The following is a 16,386-nucleotide window of genomic DNA, read 5'->3' on the forward strand; positions in this document are numbered from 1 at the left end:
CCAAAGTACTAGAGTTTCAGCTTTAGCATCATTCCTTCCAAAGAACACCCAGGACTGACCTCCTTTACAATGGACTGGTTGGATCTCCTTGCAGTCCAGGGGACTCTCAAGAGTTTTCTCCAACACCACAGGTCAAAAGCATCAATTCTTCGGCGCTCAGCCTTCTTCACAGTCCAACTCTCACATCCATACATGACTACTGGAAAAACCATAGCCTTGACTAGATGGACCTTAGTCGGCAAAGTAATATCTCTGCTTTTGAATATGCTATCTAGGTTGGTCATAACTTTTCTTCCAAGGAGTAAGCATCTTTTAATTTCATGGCTGCAGTCACCATCTGCAGTGATTTTGGAGCCCCCCCAAAAAAACTCTGACACTGTTTCCACTGTTTCCCCATCTATTTCCCATGAAGTGATGAGACCAGATGCCATGATCTTCATTTTTTGAATGTTGATTTTTAAGCCAACTTTTTCACTCTCCTCTTTCACTTTTATCAAGAGGCATTTGAGTTCCTCTTCACTTTCTGCCATAAGGGTGGTATCATCTGTATGTCTGAGGTGATTGATATTTCTCCCGGCAATCTTGATTCCAGCTTGTGTTTCTTCCAGTCCAGCGTTTCTCATGATGTACTCTGAATATAAGTTAAATAAGCAGGGTGACAATATACAGCCTTGACGTACTCCTTTTCCTATTTGGAACCAGTCTGTTGTTCCATGTCCAGTTCTAACTGTTGCTTCCTGACCTGCATACAGATTTCTCAAGAGGCAGGTCAGGTGGCCTGGTATTCCCATCTCTCTTAGGGGACCTTTAATCAGTGTACTCTCTGGCTGTACCAAAAACATCCTCAAATGTTTTCTCCAGGACGCTTTGATAACCAACCCAAGAAGCAAGGCAAAGGAGACAATCTAACATAGGTCTCAATCCAAAGGAAGACAAAGATAACTTTTGAGAGCTACTTGGGACAATGTAACACCGTAGAGGTCATCATAAGGATAAATAAATGTGGAGAGTCTCCAAAATTGGCAAGTTTCTCTGCCTAACATTTAAGTAATTACAGCCAGGGGAAGGAAGTGGGAACAGCTGGTGTGAGATTGCCAAACCAAATGGACACAGGACGGAAGAAACAGACTTAGCAAGCAGGATCTTTTTCCTGAAAGAAAAGAAAGGCACAAACTGGTGGTTTTGGGCCAGGAAAAAAGACCATGGCTCCCTGCTGGTGACCTTCAAGGTCTTCTCTTCTGAGATCTCTTTCTGCCCCAGTGGAATGTGGCAAGTGTTCCACTAAAGTTGGGGAAAAAAGGAATCTTTCTTGTACGCCCCAGCTCCATCTTCTTACCTAATTTCAATGCCTCGAAGCTAAACAAAGATACGTCATATGGGCTGCGGTGAACACCATGAGCCTCACTGAGAAGACGGGGCTCATCTTTACCCTCTACATGCTGAGTCAGCTTAGGAAGAGCACTCCAACACACGTGTCACAGAACTGGTTCATCTTTAAAGTCAGGGAACCCAGCACACTTGTGTTTATACGCTTACATAAAAGCTCAAGTTAAAAAAAAAAAAACAGTCGAACAAAAACCTGGAAAATCATATTTTTAACAGATGTATGAAATCTGTGGACAGACATGTAGGAAAATATACCTGATGACAAGTCCAAGAATATGGGGCTTGTCCTGCTCTGATGCTGAACTGTGTGTGTAACTCTAAATCTTTGCATCTCTGTGAATTTAGTTCTCATGTGTAAAGAAAGTATTCCATCTGCTCAATCTGCATAGTAACGACACTTCCCATCTCACTGGGTCATGTTTAAAGACCAAATGAAATAAATTTATGAGAGACCTTTAAGCATTTAAAGTCGTATGTAACATGAGGTATTAATACTATCAAAGCAGACAACCCCAACTCAATTCCTATGTTATCGAATACAGAGGCATCTTATACCTGCATTGTTTATGATCCTGGGAAGGAACACATCAGGATTATAGAAAAGACATATGAGCAACTGTTAATAAAAAAAAAACCTGTACCCAAAATCAGGCTTAGTGATACCCAAACTTGAAAATAATCCTAAAAGAAATTCTAGACTTTCTTCTCCTCCTCTATTAATTTTGTTTCATGTTAAAAAATATATCTTGGTGGGAAAACTCTACTGCAAGTAGATACATATCTTTAAACAGGGCTAACATGCTGAAGAGTGATGTTTTATACATACAGCGCTCGAAAGAGCTTCTTAACACAAACTTCTTTTAATATGCTGTTACTATTATAATCAACTTCCTCTTCTTTGTCACCATCGCTTCTTTCAGCGAGGCTTAATTGGACCTTATTATTCAAGTACAGGTATTTCTTTTTTTAAAAAACTGTATCATTGAAAAGTTACAGATATAATGAATTCTAGCATGGTAAATTATACTTTACACACAGATTTTAGTTAAATGTTCAAGGATGCATTTTTAAAGGACTCAAATAGGATGGTGGTTTGCAGTGCCACGAAGATCAACTTCCAGAGAAAGAAGCACTTATTTATAATGAACAAACAGGTCTAGAATTCAGCTGGGTGGGAGGTGGGAGGCTTTCAGACTCACACCCTCTGTGTGCAGAGGTATTCCTTCTTGCTTTTTAAGGTATTCAAATTCATAAGCCTGTGATGAAAATCTCTACAAATGAAGAGAATACACTCAGAGATGTGATGACACCCTCCATTCACTGCATAGAATAGATTTCCTTCTCCGTTGTGTGAGATGGCAATAAGATGCTAGACACAATGAGATGGGGAAGGGTAAAGGAGGTTAGGAAGGAAAGCAAAGGCATCCTTTGTCCAATATACACATAATTCCTTTGAAGATATAATCTTGTTACCTGACATCGAAGAAAACTGGATTTTCCAGTCACAAGCCCTTTCCCAAATCTCAGAGATACAACAACTGGAAATCCACTCCTGCTAAAGAAATCTTCATCTAGTTTGTCAGTTCAAGATCTTGAGAGAAAATCTTAATAAAGCAGTGCTCACAGGTATTTATCTGTTTCTCCCCCAAACTACCTCCCTTTCCCCCCAATTTGACATGGAATTACATAGCTCAGAGGAAAGTTAGATCATTTCTAAAATAAGTAAAATAAAAGAACTAGAACTTTTTTCTCTCAATAGAAAAATATTTTTTCCATGAAATATTAGAAGGATATGTGATGATTATATTGGACAGAGGAGATACAGAGGGCCATGGCTTACAAATCAATGGCCAGTTATTAAGTTAGTAAGACACTAAAGAAAATGTCCAGGAGCAGCACTGTTACATGGAGGCTCCTTCCATATTTGGCTATTTTAAGTAATGCTGTTATGAACATGGGTGCATAAATATCTCTTTGAGATCATGCTTTCAATACCCTGAGGTGTATATATCCAAAGTGCAATTGCAGGATCATATGAAAAAATTGCCATATTGTTAAAAGTTGATGATTTTTAAAGGGGTAATTTCGTGATAATGTTACATATTTTGGTTTGTGCACCCACAGTTTCACGCTAGTCAGATACCGATCTAGAAAATACTAGTTGCATTGAGGCAGAGGAAGAGTTTCAGCCACCAAATATGTAGGTATTACATTCAGTGAGATGGCAAAGGATTAAGCATGTGGATAGATTGCTGTAAAGAGCAGTTTATGAAAGCAAATCCCACCTGGAAAGTGACATTTCGAGCAATGGTTAGAGAGGAAAACACAACTAAATTTCTTGAATAAGGAATGATCTCACATAATCATTACATTTCAACATAAGCTGTGTTACCACTAACTGGTATGCATATCAATCTCTAGACAAACATTTATTCTGCAATGGATAAAACAGGAATAAAGCCTATCTTAGTGCAGAAAGAATAATTCCAAATGCATGTGAGGCCTTCTAACCACGGTCAGAACATTAGGAAAAAAATATTTGAGATTCAAATGACCAAAATATATTTAAGTTATCCCAAAGGATACAGAAAGTAACAGACTAATAACAATTTTTTTCATTAAAAACATTAGTTAAAAAAAACATTAGTTATGAAATATTTAAAGAATATAAAACTTAGTCATACACTCCTTTAGCACAGTAAAGAAAACCACCAACAAAACAAAAAGGCAATCTAATAAATGGGAAAAGATAAATGCAAATATATCTAATAAGAGGTTAATATCCAAACTATGTAAAGAACTCATGCAACTCAATTTTTTAAAAATCAATTAAAAATGGACAGGAGATCTGAATAGACATTTTTAAAAAGAAGACATACACTTTTCAACAGGTATATAGAAGATGCTCAACATCACTAATTATCAGGCAAATACAAATCAAAACCACAATGAGATATGATCTCACATCTGTCAGAATGGCTATTATAAAAAGTCAACAAACTGTTGTCAAGAATATGAAAAAAGGGAACCCTCATACATTGTTGGCAGGAATGTAAATTGGTGCAGTCTCTGTGGAAACAGTATAGAGGTTCCTCAAAAAATTAAAAATAGAACTACCATTTTTGTTGTTGTTGTTTAGTCATCCAGTAGTATCCGACTCTTCGCGACCCCATGGACTGCAGCATGTCAGGCCTCCCTGTCCCTCACCATCTCCCAGAGTTAGCCCATGTTCATGTTCGTTTCATCAGTGATGCCGTCAAACCATCTCATCCTCTGATGCACTCCTCTCCTTCTGCCCTCAGTGTTTCCCAGCATCAGGGACTTATCCAATGAGTCATCTGTTCGCATCAGATAACCAAAATATTGGAGCTTCAGCATCAGCATCAGTCCTTCCAGTGAATATTCAGGGTTGATCTCCCTTAAGATTGACTGGTTGGATCTCCTTGCTGTCCAAGGGACTTTCAGGAGCCTTCTCCAGCACTACAGTTCAAAGGCATCAATTTTGTGGTGTTCTGCCTTCTTTACAGTCCAGTTCTCACAACTCTATGAGACCACTGGGAAAACCATAGCCTTGACTATATGGACCTTTGTCATATATGATATGATCTAGAAAATGCACTTCTGAGTGTTTATTCAAAGAAAATGAACTTGAAGAGATATATGCAGTGCTGGAGAAGACTAACTTGAAGAGATATATGTAATGCTGGAGAAGACTAACTTGAAGAGATATATGCACCCCCATTCACTGCAGCAGGGGCGCAGGAGGGCCAAGAGGAGCTACTCCATTCACGTTCAAGGTCAGGAGGGGTGGCAGTGAGGAGATACCCCTCCTTCAAGGTAAGGAGCAGTGGCTGCGCTTTGCTGGAGCAGCCGTGAAGAGATACCACACGTCCAAGGCAAGAGAAACCCAAATAAGATGATAGGTGTTGCAAGAGGGCATCAGAGGGCAGACACACTGAAACCATCATCACAGAAAACTAGTCAATCTAATCACACAGACCACAGCCTTGTCTAACTCAATGAAACTAAGCCATGCCGTGTGGGGCCACCCAAGACGGGCAGGTCATGGTGGAGAGGTCTGACAGAATGTGGTCCACTGGAGACGGGAATGGCAAGCCACTTCAGTATTCTTGCCTTGAGAACCACATGAACAGTATCAAAATGATAGGACACTGAAAGAGGAACTCCCCAGGTCGGTAGGTGCCTAATACGCTACTGGAGATCAGCGGAGAAATAACTCCACAAAGAATGAAGGGATGGAGCCAAAGCAAAAACAATACCCACTTGTGGATGTGACTGGTGATAGAAGCAAGGTCCCATGCTATAAAGAACAATATTGCATAGGAACCTGGAATGTCAGGTCCATGAATCAAGGCAAATTGGAAGAGGTCAAACAGGAGATGGCAAGAGTGAACGTTGACATTCTAGGAATCAGCAAACTAAAATGGACTGGAATGCGTGAATTTAACTCAGATGACCATTATATCTACTACTGTGAGCAAGAATCCCTTAGAAGAAATGGAGTAGCCAGCATGGTCAACAAAAGAGTCCAAAATGCAGTACTTGGATGCAATCTCAAAAATGACAGAATGATCTCTGTTTGTTTCCAAGGCAAACCATTCAATATCACAGTAATCCAAGTCTATGCCCCAACCAGTAACGCTGAAGAAGCTGAAGTTGAATGGTTATATGAAGACCTACAAGACCTTTTAGAACTAACACCCCAAAAAGATGTCCTTTTCATTACAGGGGACTGAAACACAACAGTAGGAAGTCAAGAAACACCTGGCCTGACAGGCAAATTTGGCCTTGGAATACGGAATGAAGCAGAGCAAAGGCCAATAGAGTTTTGCCAAGAGAACTCACTGGTCATAGCAAACACCCTCTTCCAACAACACAAGAGAAGACTCTACACATGGACATCACCAGATGGTCAACATTGAAATCAGATTGATTATATTCTTTGCAGCCAAAGATGGGGATGCTCTATACAGTCAGCAAAAACAAGACTGGGAGCTGACTGAGGCTCAAATCATGAACTCCTTAGTGCCAAATTCAGACTGAAATTGAAGGAAGTAGGGAAAATCGCAAGACCATTCAGGTATGACCTAAATCAAATCCCTTATGATTATACAGTGGAAGTGAGAAATAGATTTAAGGGACTAGATCCGATAGATAGAGTGCCTGATGAATTATGGACAGAGGTTCGTGACACTGTACAGGAGACAGGGATCAAGACCATCCCCATGGAAAAGAATGCAAAAAACAAAATGGCTGTCTGGGGAGGCCTTACAAATAGCTGTGAAAAGAAGAGAAGCAAAAAGCAAAGGAGAAAAGGAAAGATAGAAGCATCTGAATGCAGAGTTCCAAAGAATAGCAAGGAGAGATAAGAAAGCCTTCCTCAGAGATCAATGCAAAGAAACAGAGGAAAACAAGAGAATGGGAAAGACTAGAGATCTCTTCAAGAAAATTAGAAATACCAAGGGAACATTTCATGCAAAGATGGGCTCGATCAAGGAGAGAAATGGTATGGACCTAACAGAAGCAGAAGATATTAAGAAGAGGTGGCAAGAATACACAGAAGAACTGTACAGAAAAGATCTTCACGACCCGGATAATCATGATGCTGTGATCACTCACCTAGAGCCAGACATTCTGGAATGTGAAGTCAAGTGGGCCTTAGAAAACATCACTACGGACAAAGCTAGTGGAGGTGATGGAATTCCAGTTGAGCTGTTTCAAATCCTGAAAGATGATGCTGTGAAAGTGCTGCACTCAATATGCCAGCAAATTTGGAAAACTCAGCAGTGGCCACAGGACTGGAAAAGGTCAGTTTTCATTCCAATCCCAAAGAAAGGCAATGCCAAATAATGCTCAAACTACCGCACAATTGCACTCATTTCATACGCTAGTAAAGTAATGCTCAAAATTCTCCAAGCCAGGCTTCAGCAATACGTGAACCGTGAACTTCCAGATGTTCAAGCTGGTTTTAGAAAAGGCAGAGGAACCAGAGATCAAATTGCCAACATCCACTGGATCATCAAAAAAGCAACAGAGTTCCAGAAAACATCTATTTCTGCTTTATTGACTATGCCAAATCCTTTGACTGTGTGGATCACGATAAACTGTGGAAAATTCTGAAAGAGATGGGAATACCAGACCACCTGACCTGCCTCTTGAGAAACCTGTATGCAGGTCAGGAAGCAACAGTTAGAACTGGACATGGAACAACAGACTGGTTCCAAATAGGAAAAGGAGTACGTCAAGGCTGTATATTGTCACCCTGCTTATTTAACTTCCATGCAGAGTACATCATGAGAAATGCTGGACTGGAAGAAACACAAGCTGGAATCAAGATTGCTGGGAGAAATATCAATAACCTCAGATATGCAGATGACACCACCCTTATGGCAGAAAGTGAAGAGGAACTGAAAAGTCTCTTGATAAAAGTGAGAGAGGAAAGTGAAAAAGTTGGCTTAAAGCTCAACATTCAGAAAACGAAGATCATGGCATCCGGTCCCATCACTTCATGGGAAATAGATGGGGAAACAGTGGAAAAAGTGTCAGACTTTATTTTCGGGGGCTCCAAAATCACTGCAGATGGTGACTGCAGCCATGAAATTAAAAGATGCTTACTCCTTGGAAGAAAGTTATGACCAACCTAGATAGCATGTTGAAAAGCAGAGACATTACTTTGCCAACAAAGGTCCATCTAGTCAAAGCTATGGTTTTTCCAGTAGTCACGTATGGATGTGAGAGTTGGACTGTGAAGAAAGTTGAGTGCCGAAGAATGGATGCTTTTGAACTGTGGTGTTGGAGAAGACTCTTGAGAGTCCCCTGGACTGCAAGGAGATCCAACCAGTCCATTCTGAAGGAGATCAGCCCTGGGTGTTCTTTGGAAGGAATGATGCTAAAGCTGAAACTCCAGTACTTTGGCCACCTCATGCGAAGAGTTGACTCATTGGAAAAGACTCTGATGCTGGGAGGGATTGGGGGCAGGAGGAGAAGGGGACAATAGAGGATGACATGGCTGGATGGCATCACCCACTTGATTGACGTGAGTCTGAGTGAACTCCAGGAGTTGGTGATGGACAGGGAGGCCTGGCGTGCTGCAATTCATGGGGTCGCAAAGAGTTGGACACAACTGAGCAACTGAACTGCACTGATTCACTGCAGCACTGTTTACACTAGCCAAGATATATAAGTAACCTAGATATCTATCAACAGACGAATAGATAAAGATGTGCTACACACACACAAAGAAACACACACAGGGATACTACTCAGCCACAGAAAGAATGAAATCGTGCCATTTGCAACAACATAAATGGAACTAGCGAATACTTATGCTGAGTGACACAGTCAGAGAAAGACAACCTCCATATGATGTCACTTATATGTAGAATTAACAAACAATAGGGGCATACAAAACAAAATAGAAATAGACTCATAGATACATAGAACAAACTATAGTTGCTAAAGGGGAGGGATGTGTGAAGATAAGGAAAATTGGTGGAGGGGATAAAGTGGTACAAGTCTCCAGTTATAAAATAAGTAAGTCATGTGGATATAGTATATAGCATAGGGAATAACAGGAATAAAGTACTTTGGCCACCTGATGCAAGGAGTCAACTCATTGAAAAAGACCCTGACGCTGGGAAAGACTGAGGGCAGGAGAAGTGGGGAGGACAGAGGATGAAATGGTTGGATGGCATCACCGACTCAGTGGACGTGAGTTTGAGCAAACTCCGGGTGACAGTGAAGGCCAGGGAAGCTCAGCATGCTGCAGTCCATGGGGTGACAAACAGTAAGGCACGACTTAGTGACGGAACAACAACAACATGGGAAATAATATGGTCAATGACACTGTAATGTACTGTGTATAGAGACAGATGGTAGCTAGACTTGATCATTACTATGTTATACACCTGAAATTAATACAGTATTGTACGTTGATTATACTTCAATTTAAAAAATTAACAAAATTTTTCACATACCCATGGATATACCATCCAGACTTAGAAATGCAATGCATATATAGTTGAAGACTCCTTAATTCTATTCCACCTGTTCTTCAAAGAAGTACTCATAATTTATTTATAATTCTCATATAGACTTTTTCCTTTTATTACAGAAATGTATAAAGAGCATTGTCTTGCACATGATTACATTTTGTAGAGATGGCATCATACTGTACTCATGCTTCTATACTTTGTTTTTTCTCTTAACATTGTTTTTGAGCTATACTAATAGTGGTACAGAAAGCTCTAGTTAATTCAATTTTAAGTGCTCTAAACATTCCATTAAATGACTAAACCAGAAAGTATTTATATTCATTCTTCTGTTGATAGATATTTACCTATTTCTGTGATGGGAGGATTACCACAAACAATGGTAACATAAACTTTCTTGATTATATCACCTTATGCAGGCTAAAGACTTCTTTAAACAGAAATGATCTTTATTTTTCTCAAAAAATAAAAGACTCAGAACTTAACATTAAAGATCAGTGCATTTTAAGAAGACTATCACAACCTACATATTTGAAAGAGTTAAATGAAAATGACAAACTGAGAAAGAAAATCTTCTTTCCATAACTTTCAAAAGTAAATTTAAAATGAAATTTTAGAGGAATCTATTTTGAATAATTTCCTTGTGTATCCCAACATGCCTTTATTTAAGATTTTTTTATTACTTTATTTTAAAAATTTTTATGAGGCATAATTGACATATATTAGTTTCAGGTGGGCCATACAATGGTTTGATATTTGTATACACTGCAAAATAATCATTTCAATACATGTAGTTAACATCTGTCACTATATACTTACAAAAGTGTTTTATCTTATAAGAACTTTAAAGGTCTACTTTCAAAAAATATTTTTTAAAAGAGAAAGAGATTAGTTGAGACTACTAATCTGGGCAGAGGAAATATCAGTGGAACTATAAATATTCCATTAAATGACTATACCAGAAAGTATTCATATTCATTCTTCTGTTGATGGATATTTACCAATTTCTCTGGGGGAGGGATTATCATAAACAAAGTTAACATACACTTTCTTCATTATATCTCCATATGCAAGCCAAAGATTTTTTTTTTTTTAACAGCACACATCTAGAATCAGAACTGCTGACTCTTGGTGATAAACTCAGTTGATATTATAAGCTATTGCCAAATTGATCTTCAAAAGGTAACGCCAACATATTCTTCTACCAGCAATGCATACACTTCCCACACTTCACAGCCCTGCCATTGGTATAATAAAGGCCTTTAATTGTTGACTATCTGATAATGTGAATGACATCTCCTTGTTTTGTTTTGCTTTGCTTTTATATGAAGCATTATTTAAAAGTGAGTGGGGAGTGACCTAGGGAAAAGAGAGGGAGCTAAATAAGGGAGAAGGAGAAGGAGTCAAGATTTATAGCTGAGAGGTGTTGTTATAAAGGAATTTCTTTTTGTTTTTGTCTTCATTTATTTTTTAACTTTCTATTTTATATTGGAGTACAGTTGATTAACAATATTGTGATAGTTTCAGGTGTGCAGCAAAGTGATTCAATTATACATACCTATTCTTTTTCTGCTCAATATTATGTAACAACTTAAACAGGAAAAGAATTTATAAAGGAATTTCTGATGAGAGAAGAAATGGTTCATTAAAACAACTTCCTCACTCTACACAACAGCCATTCATTTCTCCCAAGCTCTTTCTGGTGACAGATGGATTCCGTCTTATTTGTCCCATAGCCCATCAGCCAATGGTTCCAGACCTACAGTCCCACTTATTGAGAGACCCCAAATGAAGATCTGATCATTTCTATAGTGTACCAAATAAATCAGAAAACAATTGTTGCAGCAGTTTCTGATTTTCAAACAAACGTAAATCTCAGCAGAGTCACATTAATAGGCACATAAGATGTTTTCATGTTATCTATTTAAAGAAAATTGTGTTATTACTTTAAATAAAGTTTTTCCTATTTGCTAAGGAAAAAATATGTATCAACTTCCCTTCCTCAAAGGGGAATGATGATCTTCTTTTTGAAAAAAATTATTTCATTCTTGCTACAGTGAGAGAGTACTTGTAATTTAAAACTGATACAAATTTTATTGCAAATGCATGATCTGATTAGAGTCTAAAAAGCCTTTCATTTGAATACTGAGACATAGATTTTAAGTACTTGTATGGTTCCTATCTATTAGGAGCTTAAACTTTAAAGAAAAAAACTTTCCTGTGATTTCTCCCTAAGAATTTGCCGCCAAAGAGAAACAGTTCTTTTCAACAAAGAACAGTAGATGAAAATAAAACTGGTAGTATACTTTCTAGATGTCCAAAGAACCAATTTGAGTGAAGCTAGATATGCAACAAGAATAGCATTTTCATTCTGTCTTGCCCTGTGCAAATAGGGAGATACTTCATTTTTATCTTGTTTACCTAATCCATATATAATATATTATTTATAAATATCTCTTATTTTGCTTATTTCACAGCAGCTTTCCTTTCTGTTGCTAGATGGTAGGGATAACAATTTCACTTATAACTACCTGCAACAGAAATAACTTTTAAAAATTAAAAATACAAACACACACACACACACAGACCTTCCTCAGTAGCAGAACCCAAGGAACTTCCAGGGCTCAGAGGAGGTTGTTAGACTGAAGGAAAACACTTTCTACCCTAGAACTTTGTATTTTGCAACCAGATACTTGGGCCAGGTACAAACTAAATAAGAAAATAACAAAAGCTTACATTTAATGGAAGGAGGAAGACAAAAGAAGGGATGGATGTTTCATGAAACAACTCAGGACGTATGGTTGATGGGTTTTTCTAAATGAACACACTTAGGAATGTCTGCTATCCTTCTAACCAGAAGTAATTGGAGTCAAGTTTAGTGGTCAAGGGGGCCAGACTTTGGACTCAGGCAGACCTGGACCCAAATTTTCTACATCACCTTGGGCAAATGATTGAATTTGTCAGAATCTCAGTTTGCAATCCTATAATTTGGTGATGGTATATACACCTCAAAACTCAGGAGACGCAGGTTCAATCCCCGGGTCGGGGAGATTCCCTGGAGGAGAGCATGGCAACCCACTCCAGTATTCTTGCCTGGAGAATCCCATGGACAGAGGAGTCTGGTGGGCTATAGTACATAGGGTTGCACCGAGTCAGATATGATGAAGTGACTTAGTGCACACATGCATATACCTCAAAGTGATGTTTTAAGAATTAATCTAGTTCCATCACTTCATGGCTTATAGAAGGGAAAAAAGTGGAAGCAGTGACAGATTTTATTTTCTTGGGCTCCAAAATCACTGCAGATGGTGACTGCAGCCATGAAATTAAAAGACGCTTGCTCCTTGGAAGGAAAGCTATGACACACCTAGACAGCATATTAAAAAGCAAAGACATCACTTTGCTGACAAAGGTCCATCTAGTCAAAGCTATGGTTTTCCAGTAGTCATATATGGATGTGAGAGTTGGACCATAAAGAAGGGTAAGCACTGAAGAACTGATGCTTTTGCATTTTGGTGCTGGAGAAGACACCTAAGTCCCTTGGATAGCAAGATCAAACCAGTCGATTGTAAAGGAAATGAATCCTGGGGGACTGATTCTGAAGATGAAACTCCAATACTTTGGCCACCTGTTGAGAACTGACTCATTGGAAAAGACCGTGATGCTGGGTAAGACTGAATGTAAAAGGAGAAGAGGGCAGAAGAGGATGAGATGGTTGAATGTCATCACTGACTCAATGGACATGAGTTTGAGCCAACTCTGGGAGATGGTAAAGGACAGGGAAGCCTGGCATGCTGCAGTCCATGGGGTCACAAAAAATTGAACCTCACTTAGCAACTGAACAGCAATACAATAACAAAAGGGCTTAGTACCTAGCACATAGTAAGTGCTCAATAGCAAACAGCAATTATGTATTGTACACAAGAAATGAGCATATTTTAGTTAGACAAGCCTCTTTAAAGAACTATTTTATTCAAATACCAATAACACTTTTATACAAAGGCTGGCTGAAAGCAATTAAATAAATCAGTTTATTTGCCCCACACAAAGTTCTGATAAGATTAGCTTTATCTCTTTCTCTCAGATGTAATTTAAAAAAAATTTTCCCTAGGAAAGAATGGGCATAAAATTAAATCGCCAGATACCAGTAGGACAAGAATAAAAATACTGTAGAGTGAAAAATGTCCGACACAACACTGCCTGCTTAAAATGAATTTACTGCAAAGAAAATAGATTGGAAAGAATAAAATAACCTCTTCATCAACTTGCTAATAGGTTTCAGTTCAGTTCAATTCAGTCGCTCAGTCTTTGTTTGTCCAACTGTTTGTAACCCCATGAACAGCAGCACACCAGGCCTGTCCATCACCAACTCCCCGAGTTCACCCAAACCCATGTCCATTGAGTCAGTGATGCCATCCAACCATCTCATCCTCTGTCGTCCCCTTCTCCTCTTGCCCTCAATCTTTCCCAACATCAGGGTCTTTTTCAATGAGTCAGCTCTTCACATCAGGTGGCCAAAGTATTAGAGTTTCAGCTTCAACATCAGTCCTTCCAATGAACACCCAGGACTGATCTCCTTTAGGGTGGACTGGTTGGATCTCCTTGCAGTCCAAGGGACTCTCAAGAGTCTTCTCCAACACCACAGTTCAAAAGCATCAATTCTTCGGCGCTCAGCCTTCTTCACAGTCCAGCTCTCACATCCATACATGACCACTGGGAAAACCATCGCCTTGGGGTTAGAGATCTGGAGTGATTAGAAGTGTGGTTCTGGGTTTCAGGACTCCACATCCCAAGGTTGGGTGTTTCTGAATTAATTTTTATTGTATTTTACCAAGGTTGGCTTGGATTTGGTAACCTGAAGCGATGAATGAGAAAAAGCCAAAGAGCTAGATGGAAGTTTCACAAAGGAAATGATTGATTATGAGATTCGGCATGAGTTACATACTGAACTGTTAGATGCTTTTCAAAGAATCATACAGTGTAAAATCATTTGGCATTGCAAAAGCATTTTAGGCAATCTTCTTGAACAGAGAAAATATCCTCCTATCATTAAGTTCCTATCATGGAGAGAATGTCATGAGACATGTTGAATTTTGTAGACAAATATGGTACGTTTTTCTTCTTCCTCTTCCCACTTTAACGGAAATCATCTTCCAGTGACAGAAGATGGCAATTTTCTGGTGACAGAGAATTTGTACTCAGAGAACTTTCAGTAGATAGCATACTTCTAGTAGGTGATAGGTGTGCCCAAGGAAACTCCCAGTGGTGACACAGCATGAGGGCTGACCACACGTTAGGTACCCTCTTCTTTCTCCAGTGTGTGCAGTGGCAACTTCCGTGTTCACAACCATCTCCTCAGCTGCAATTCCAACTGAAGCTCTGAACTCAACACTAAGTCTTCCCCCTAACTGTGTATCAGCAAATTTCCACACTGAATTCCAGATAAACCTCACAATGTAACTAGTCACTGTTGCATAATTATTTGACTGATAATAACATCCTTCCACAAACATATGCTACTTGATTTTTTTTTTCTGGATGATGGAGAGGTATCCCTAAAACTCTGGGGCCTAAAGCAAATATTTAGTAAACAAGTAAAGTACCTTCAGTGACTGCAGAGAGTCTGAATTAGTATCACAGTAGAGGATGATGTTGTTGGCCATGCTGAAACTTTCTCGCACTCCCAGGTGGTAAAATAAGGATGGTTGTCGGAAGGCATCGCTCATCTCCACCACGGCGATATCTGCAAATAGAAAACAAAGTCCCCCAAATGATGACACCTAAATAATGCTCAGTAAGCACTTTTTTGTTTCAATAACTTAGTATTCAAAGAGGAAATGATAGGGATTTTCCCTCTTCATTTACCACTGAATTTTAAATTAGCAGTTCTATCGGAAGTGGTTTTACAAACTGCAGCAAAACTGCATTTTTGGTTTTTTTTTTTTTTAAAGAAAAGGATCATGTAATTACTGGAAACTAAGGAGAGTCTACAATGGTGGAAAGTGGGGCTAATGCACTCTGTTAAATTTTAAAACTGAAAACAAGTTAACTAAGTTTCCAGAAGTAGATCCATGGGAAACAGTAGTAAGTTATAAATGTAAAATGAAATTTTAAGAAGCAAACAGGTAAAATTATGACTCAATCCAGAGCTGAATTTTATAACAAATATCTAGCAAGTCCTTAGCAAGTATAATCAAGAAAAAGAGGAAGCAAAGGTATAGAAATTATGACTAAGAGAGAGAATACAACTATAGATTCAAGTTCTTCCAGACTTCACAGATGACTAACACCAAGGTAACATAAACTTGGTACCAAAATTTGACTGTGTCACAAAAATAAAATTCAGATTAGTTTCAAATTCATGTATATATACAGACAGAAACAAGAAAGAAAAATGCATAAAATGTATCAAGCACTATATAGTATAAGAACACTAGATCATGGATTTAAAATTTATTTGGGGAATGCAAGGATGGCTCAGTGGAAAAAAACTCATCAGCGTTCCTAGAGATGTCCTTAGTACTTTATGTAAAATTCAGAATCCACTTTTCATTAAAAATAACTGCAAACTGAAAATATAAGGGCACATCTTTAAATTGAAAAATAATATATATTTCATAACAGCTTTGTACTTATAGGTATTCCCATGAAAATCAGGAAAAAGACGAGGCTGTCAACTATTACTACCAGTACACTATCTGAAAATCCTAACTGATGCAATAAGATTTAATGAAGTATGGACATATAATTCTATAAAATAATTATCATTACTTGCAGATGTTACGATTACTAACCAAAAAACCACAATAGAATCAATTGAACAACTATTATAAGTATTAATACAATTTAACAAGATGTCAAGGTGCAAAATTATGAAAACCAACAGCTTCCTTTAAAATCATAATAAGCTTCTGGAAAATATAATAAATAGATCCTACTCAAAATTAAAATAAAAATATTAACATATAACAAATATAACAAGTGATAC

General features: G+C 38.3%; 1 protein-coding gene across 1 annotated transcript in view; it reads right to left on the minus strand.

Moving 5' to 3' along the window:
• The window catches only part of MAP3K5 (mitogen-activated protein kinase kinase kinase 5), a 227,169-nt gene that overhangs the window by 148,160 nt on the left and 62,623 nt on the right, over window positions 1–16,386 (minus strand). Inside the window, exon 2 of the mRNA XM_052645679.1 lies at window positions 15,002–15,141. Coding sequence (XP_052501639.1) covers window positions 15,002–15,141 — 140 coding nt within the window. The remainder of the gene's footprint in view (window positions 1–15,001; window positions 15,142–16,386) is intronic.

Source organism: Budorcas taxicolor, chromosome 9 (assembly GCF_023091745.1).
Source record: "Budorcas taxicolor isolate Tak-1 chromosome 9, Takin1.1, whole genome shotgun sequence".
Taxonomy (NCBI): domain Eukaryota; kingdom Metazoa; phylum Chordata; class Mammalia; order Artiodactyla; family Bovidae; genus Budorcas; species Budorcas taxicolor.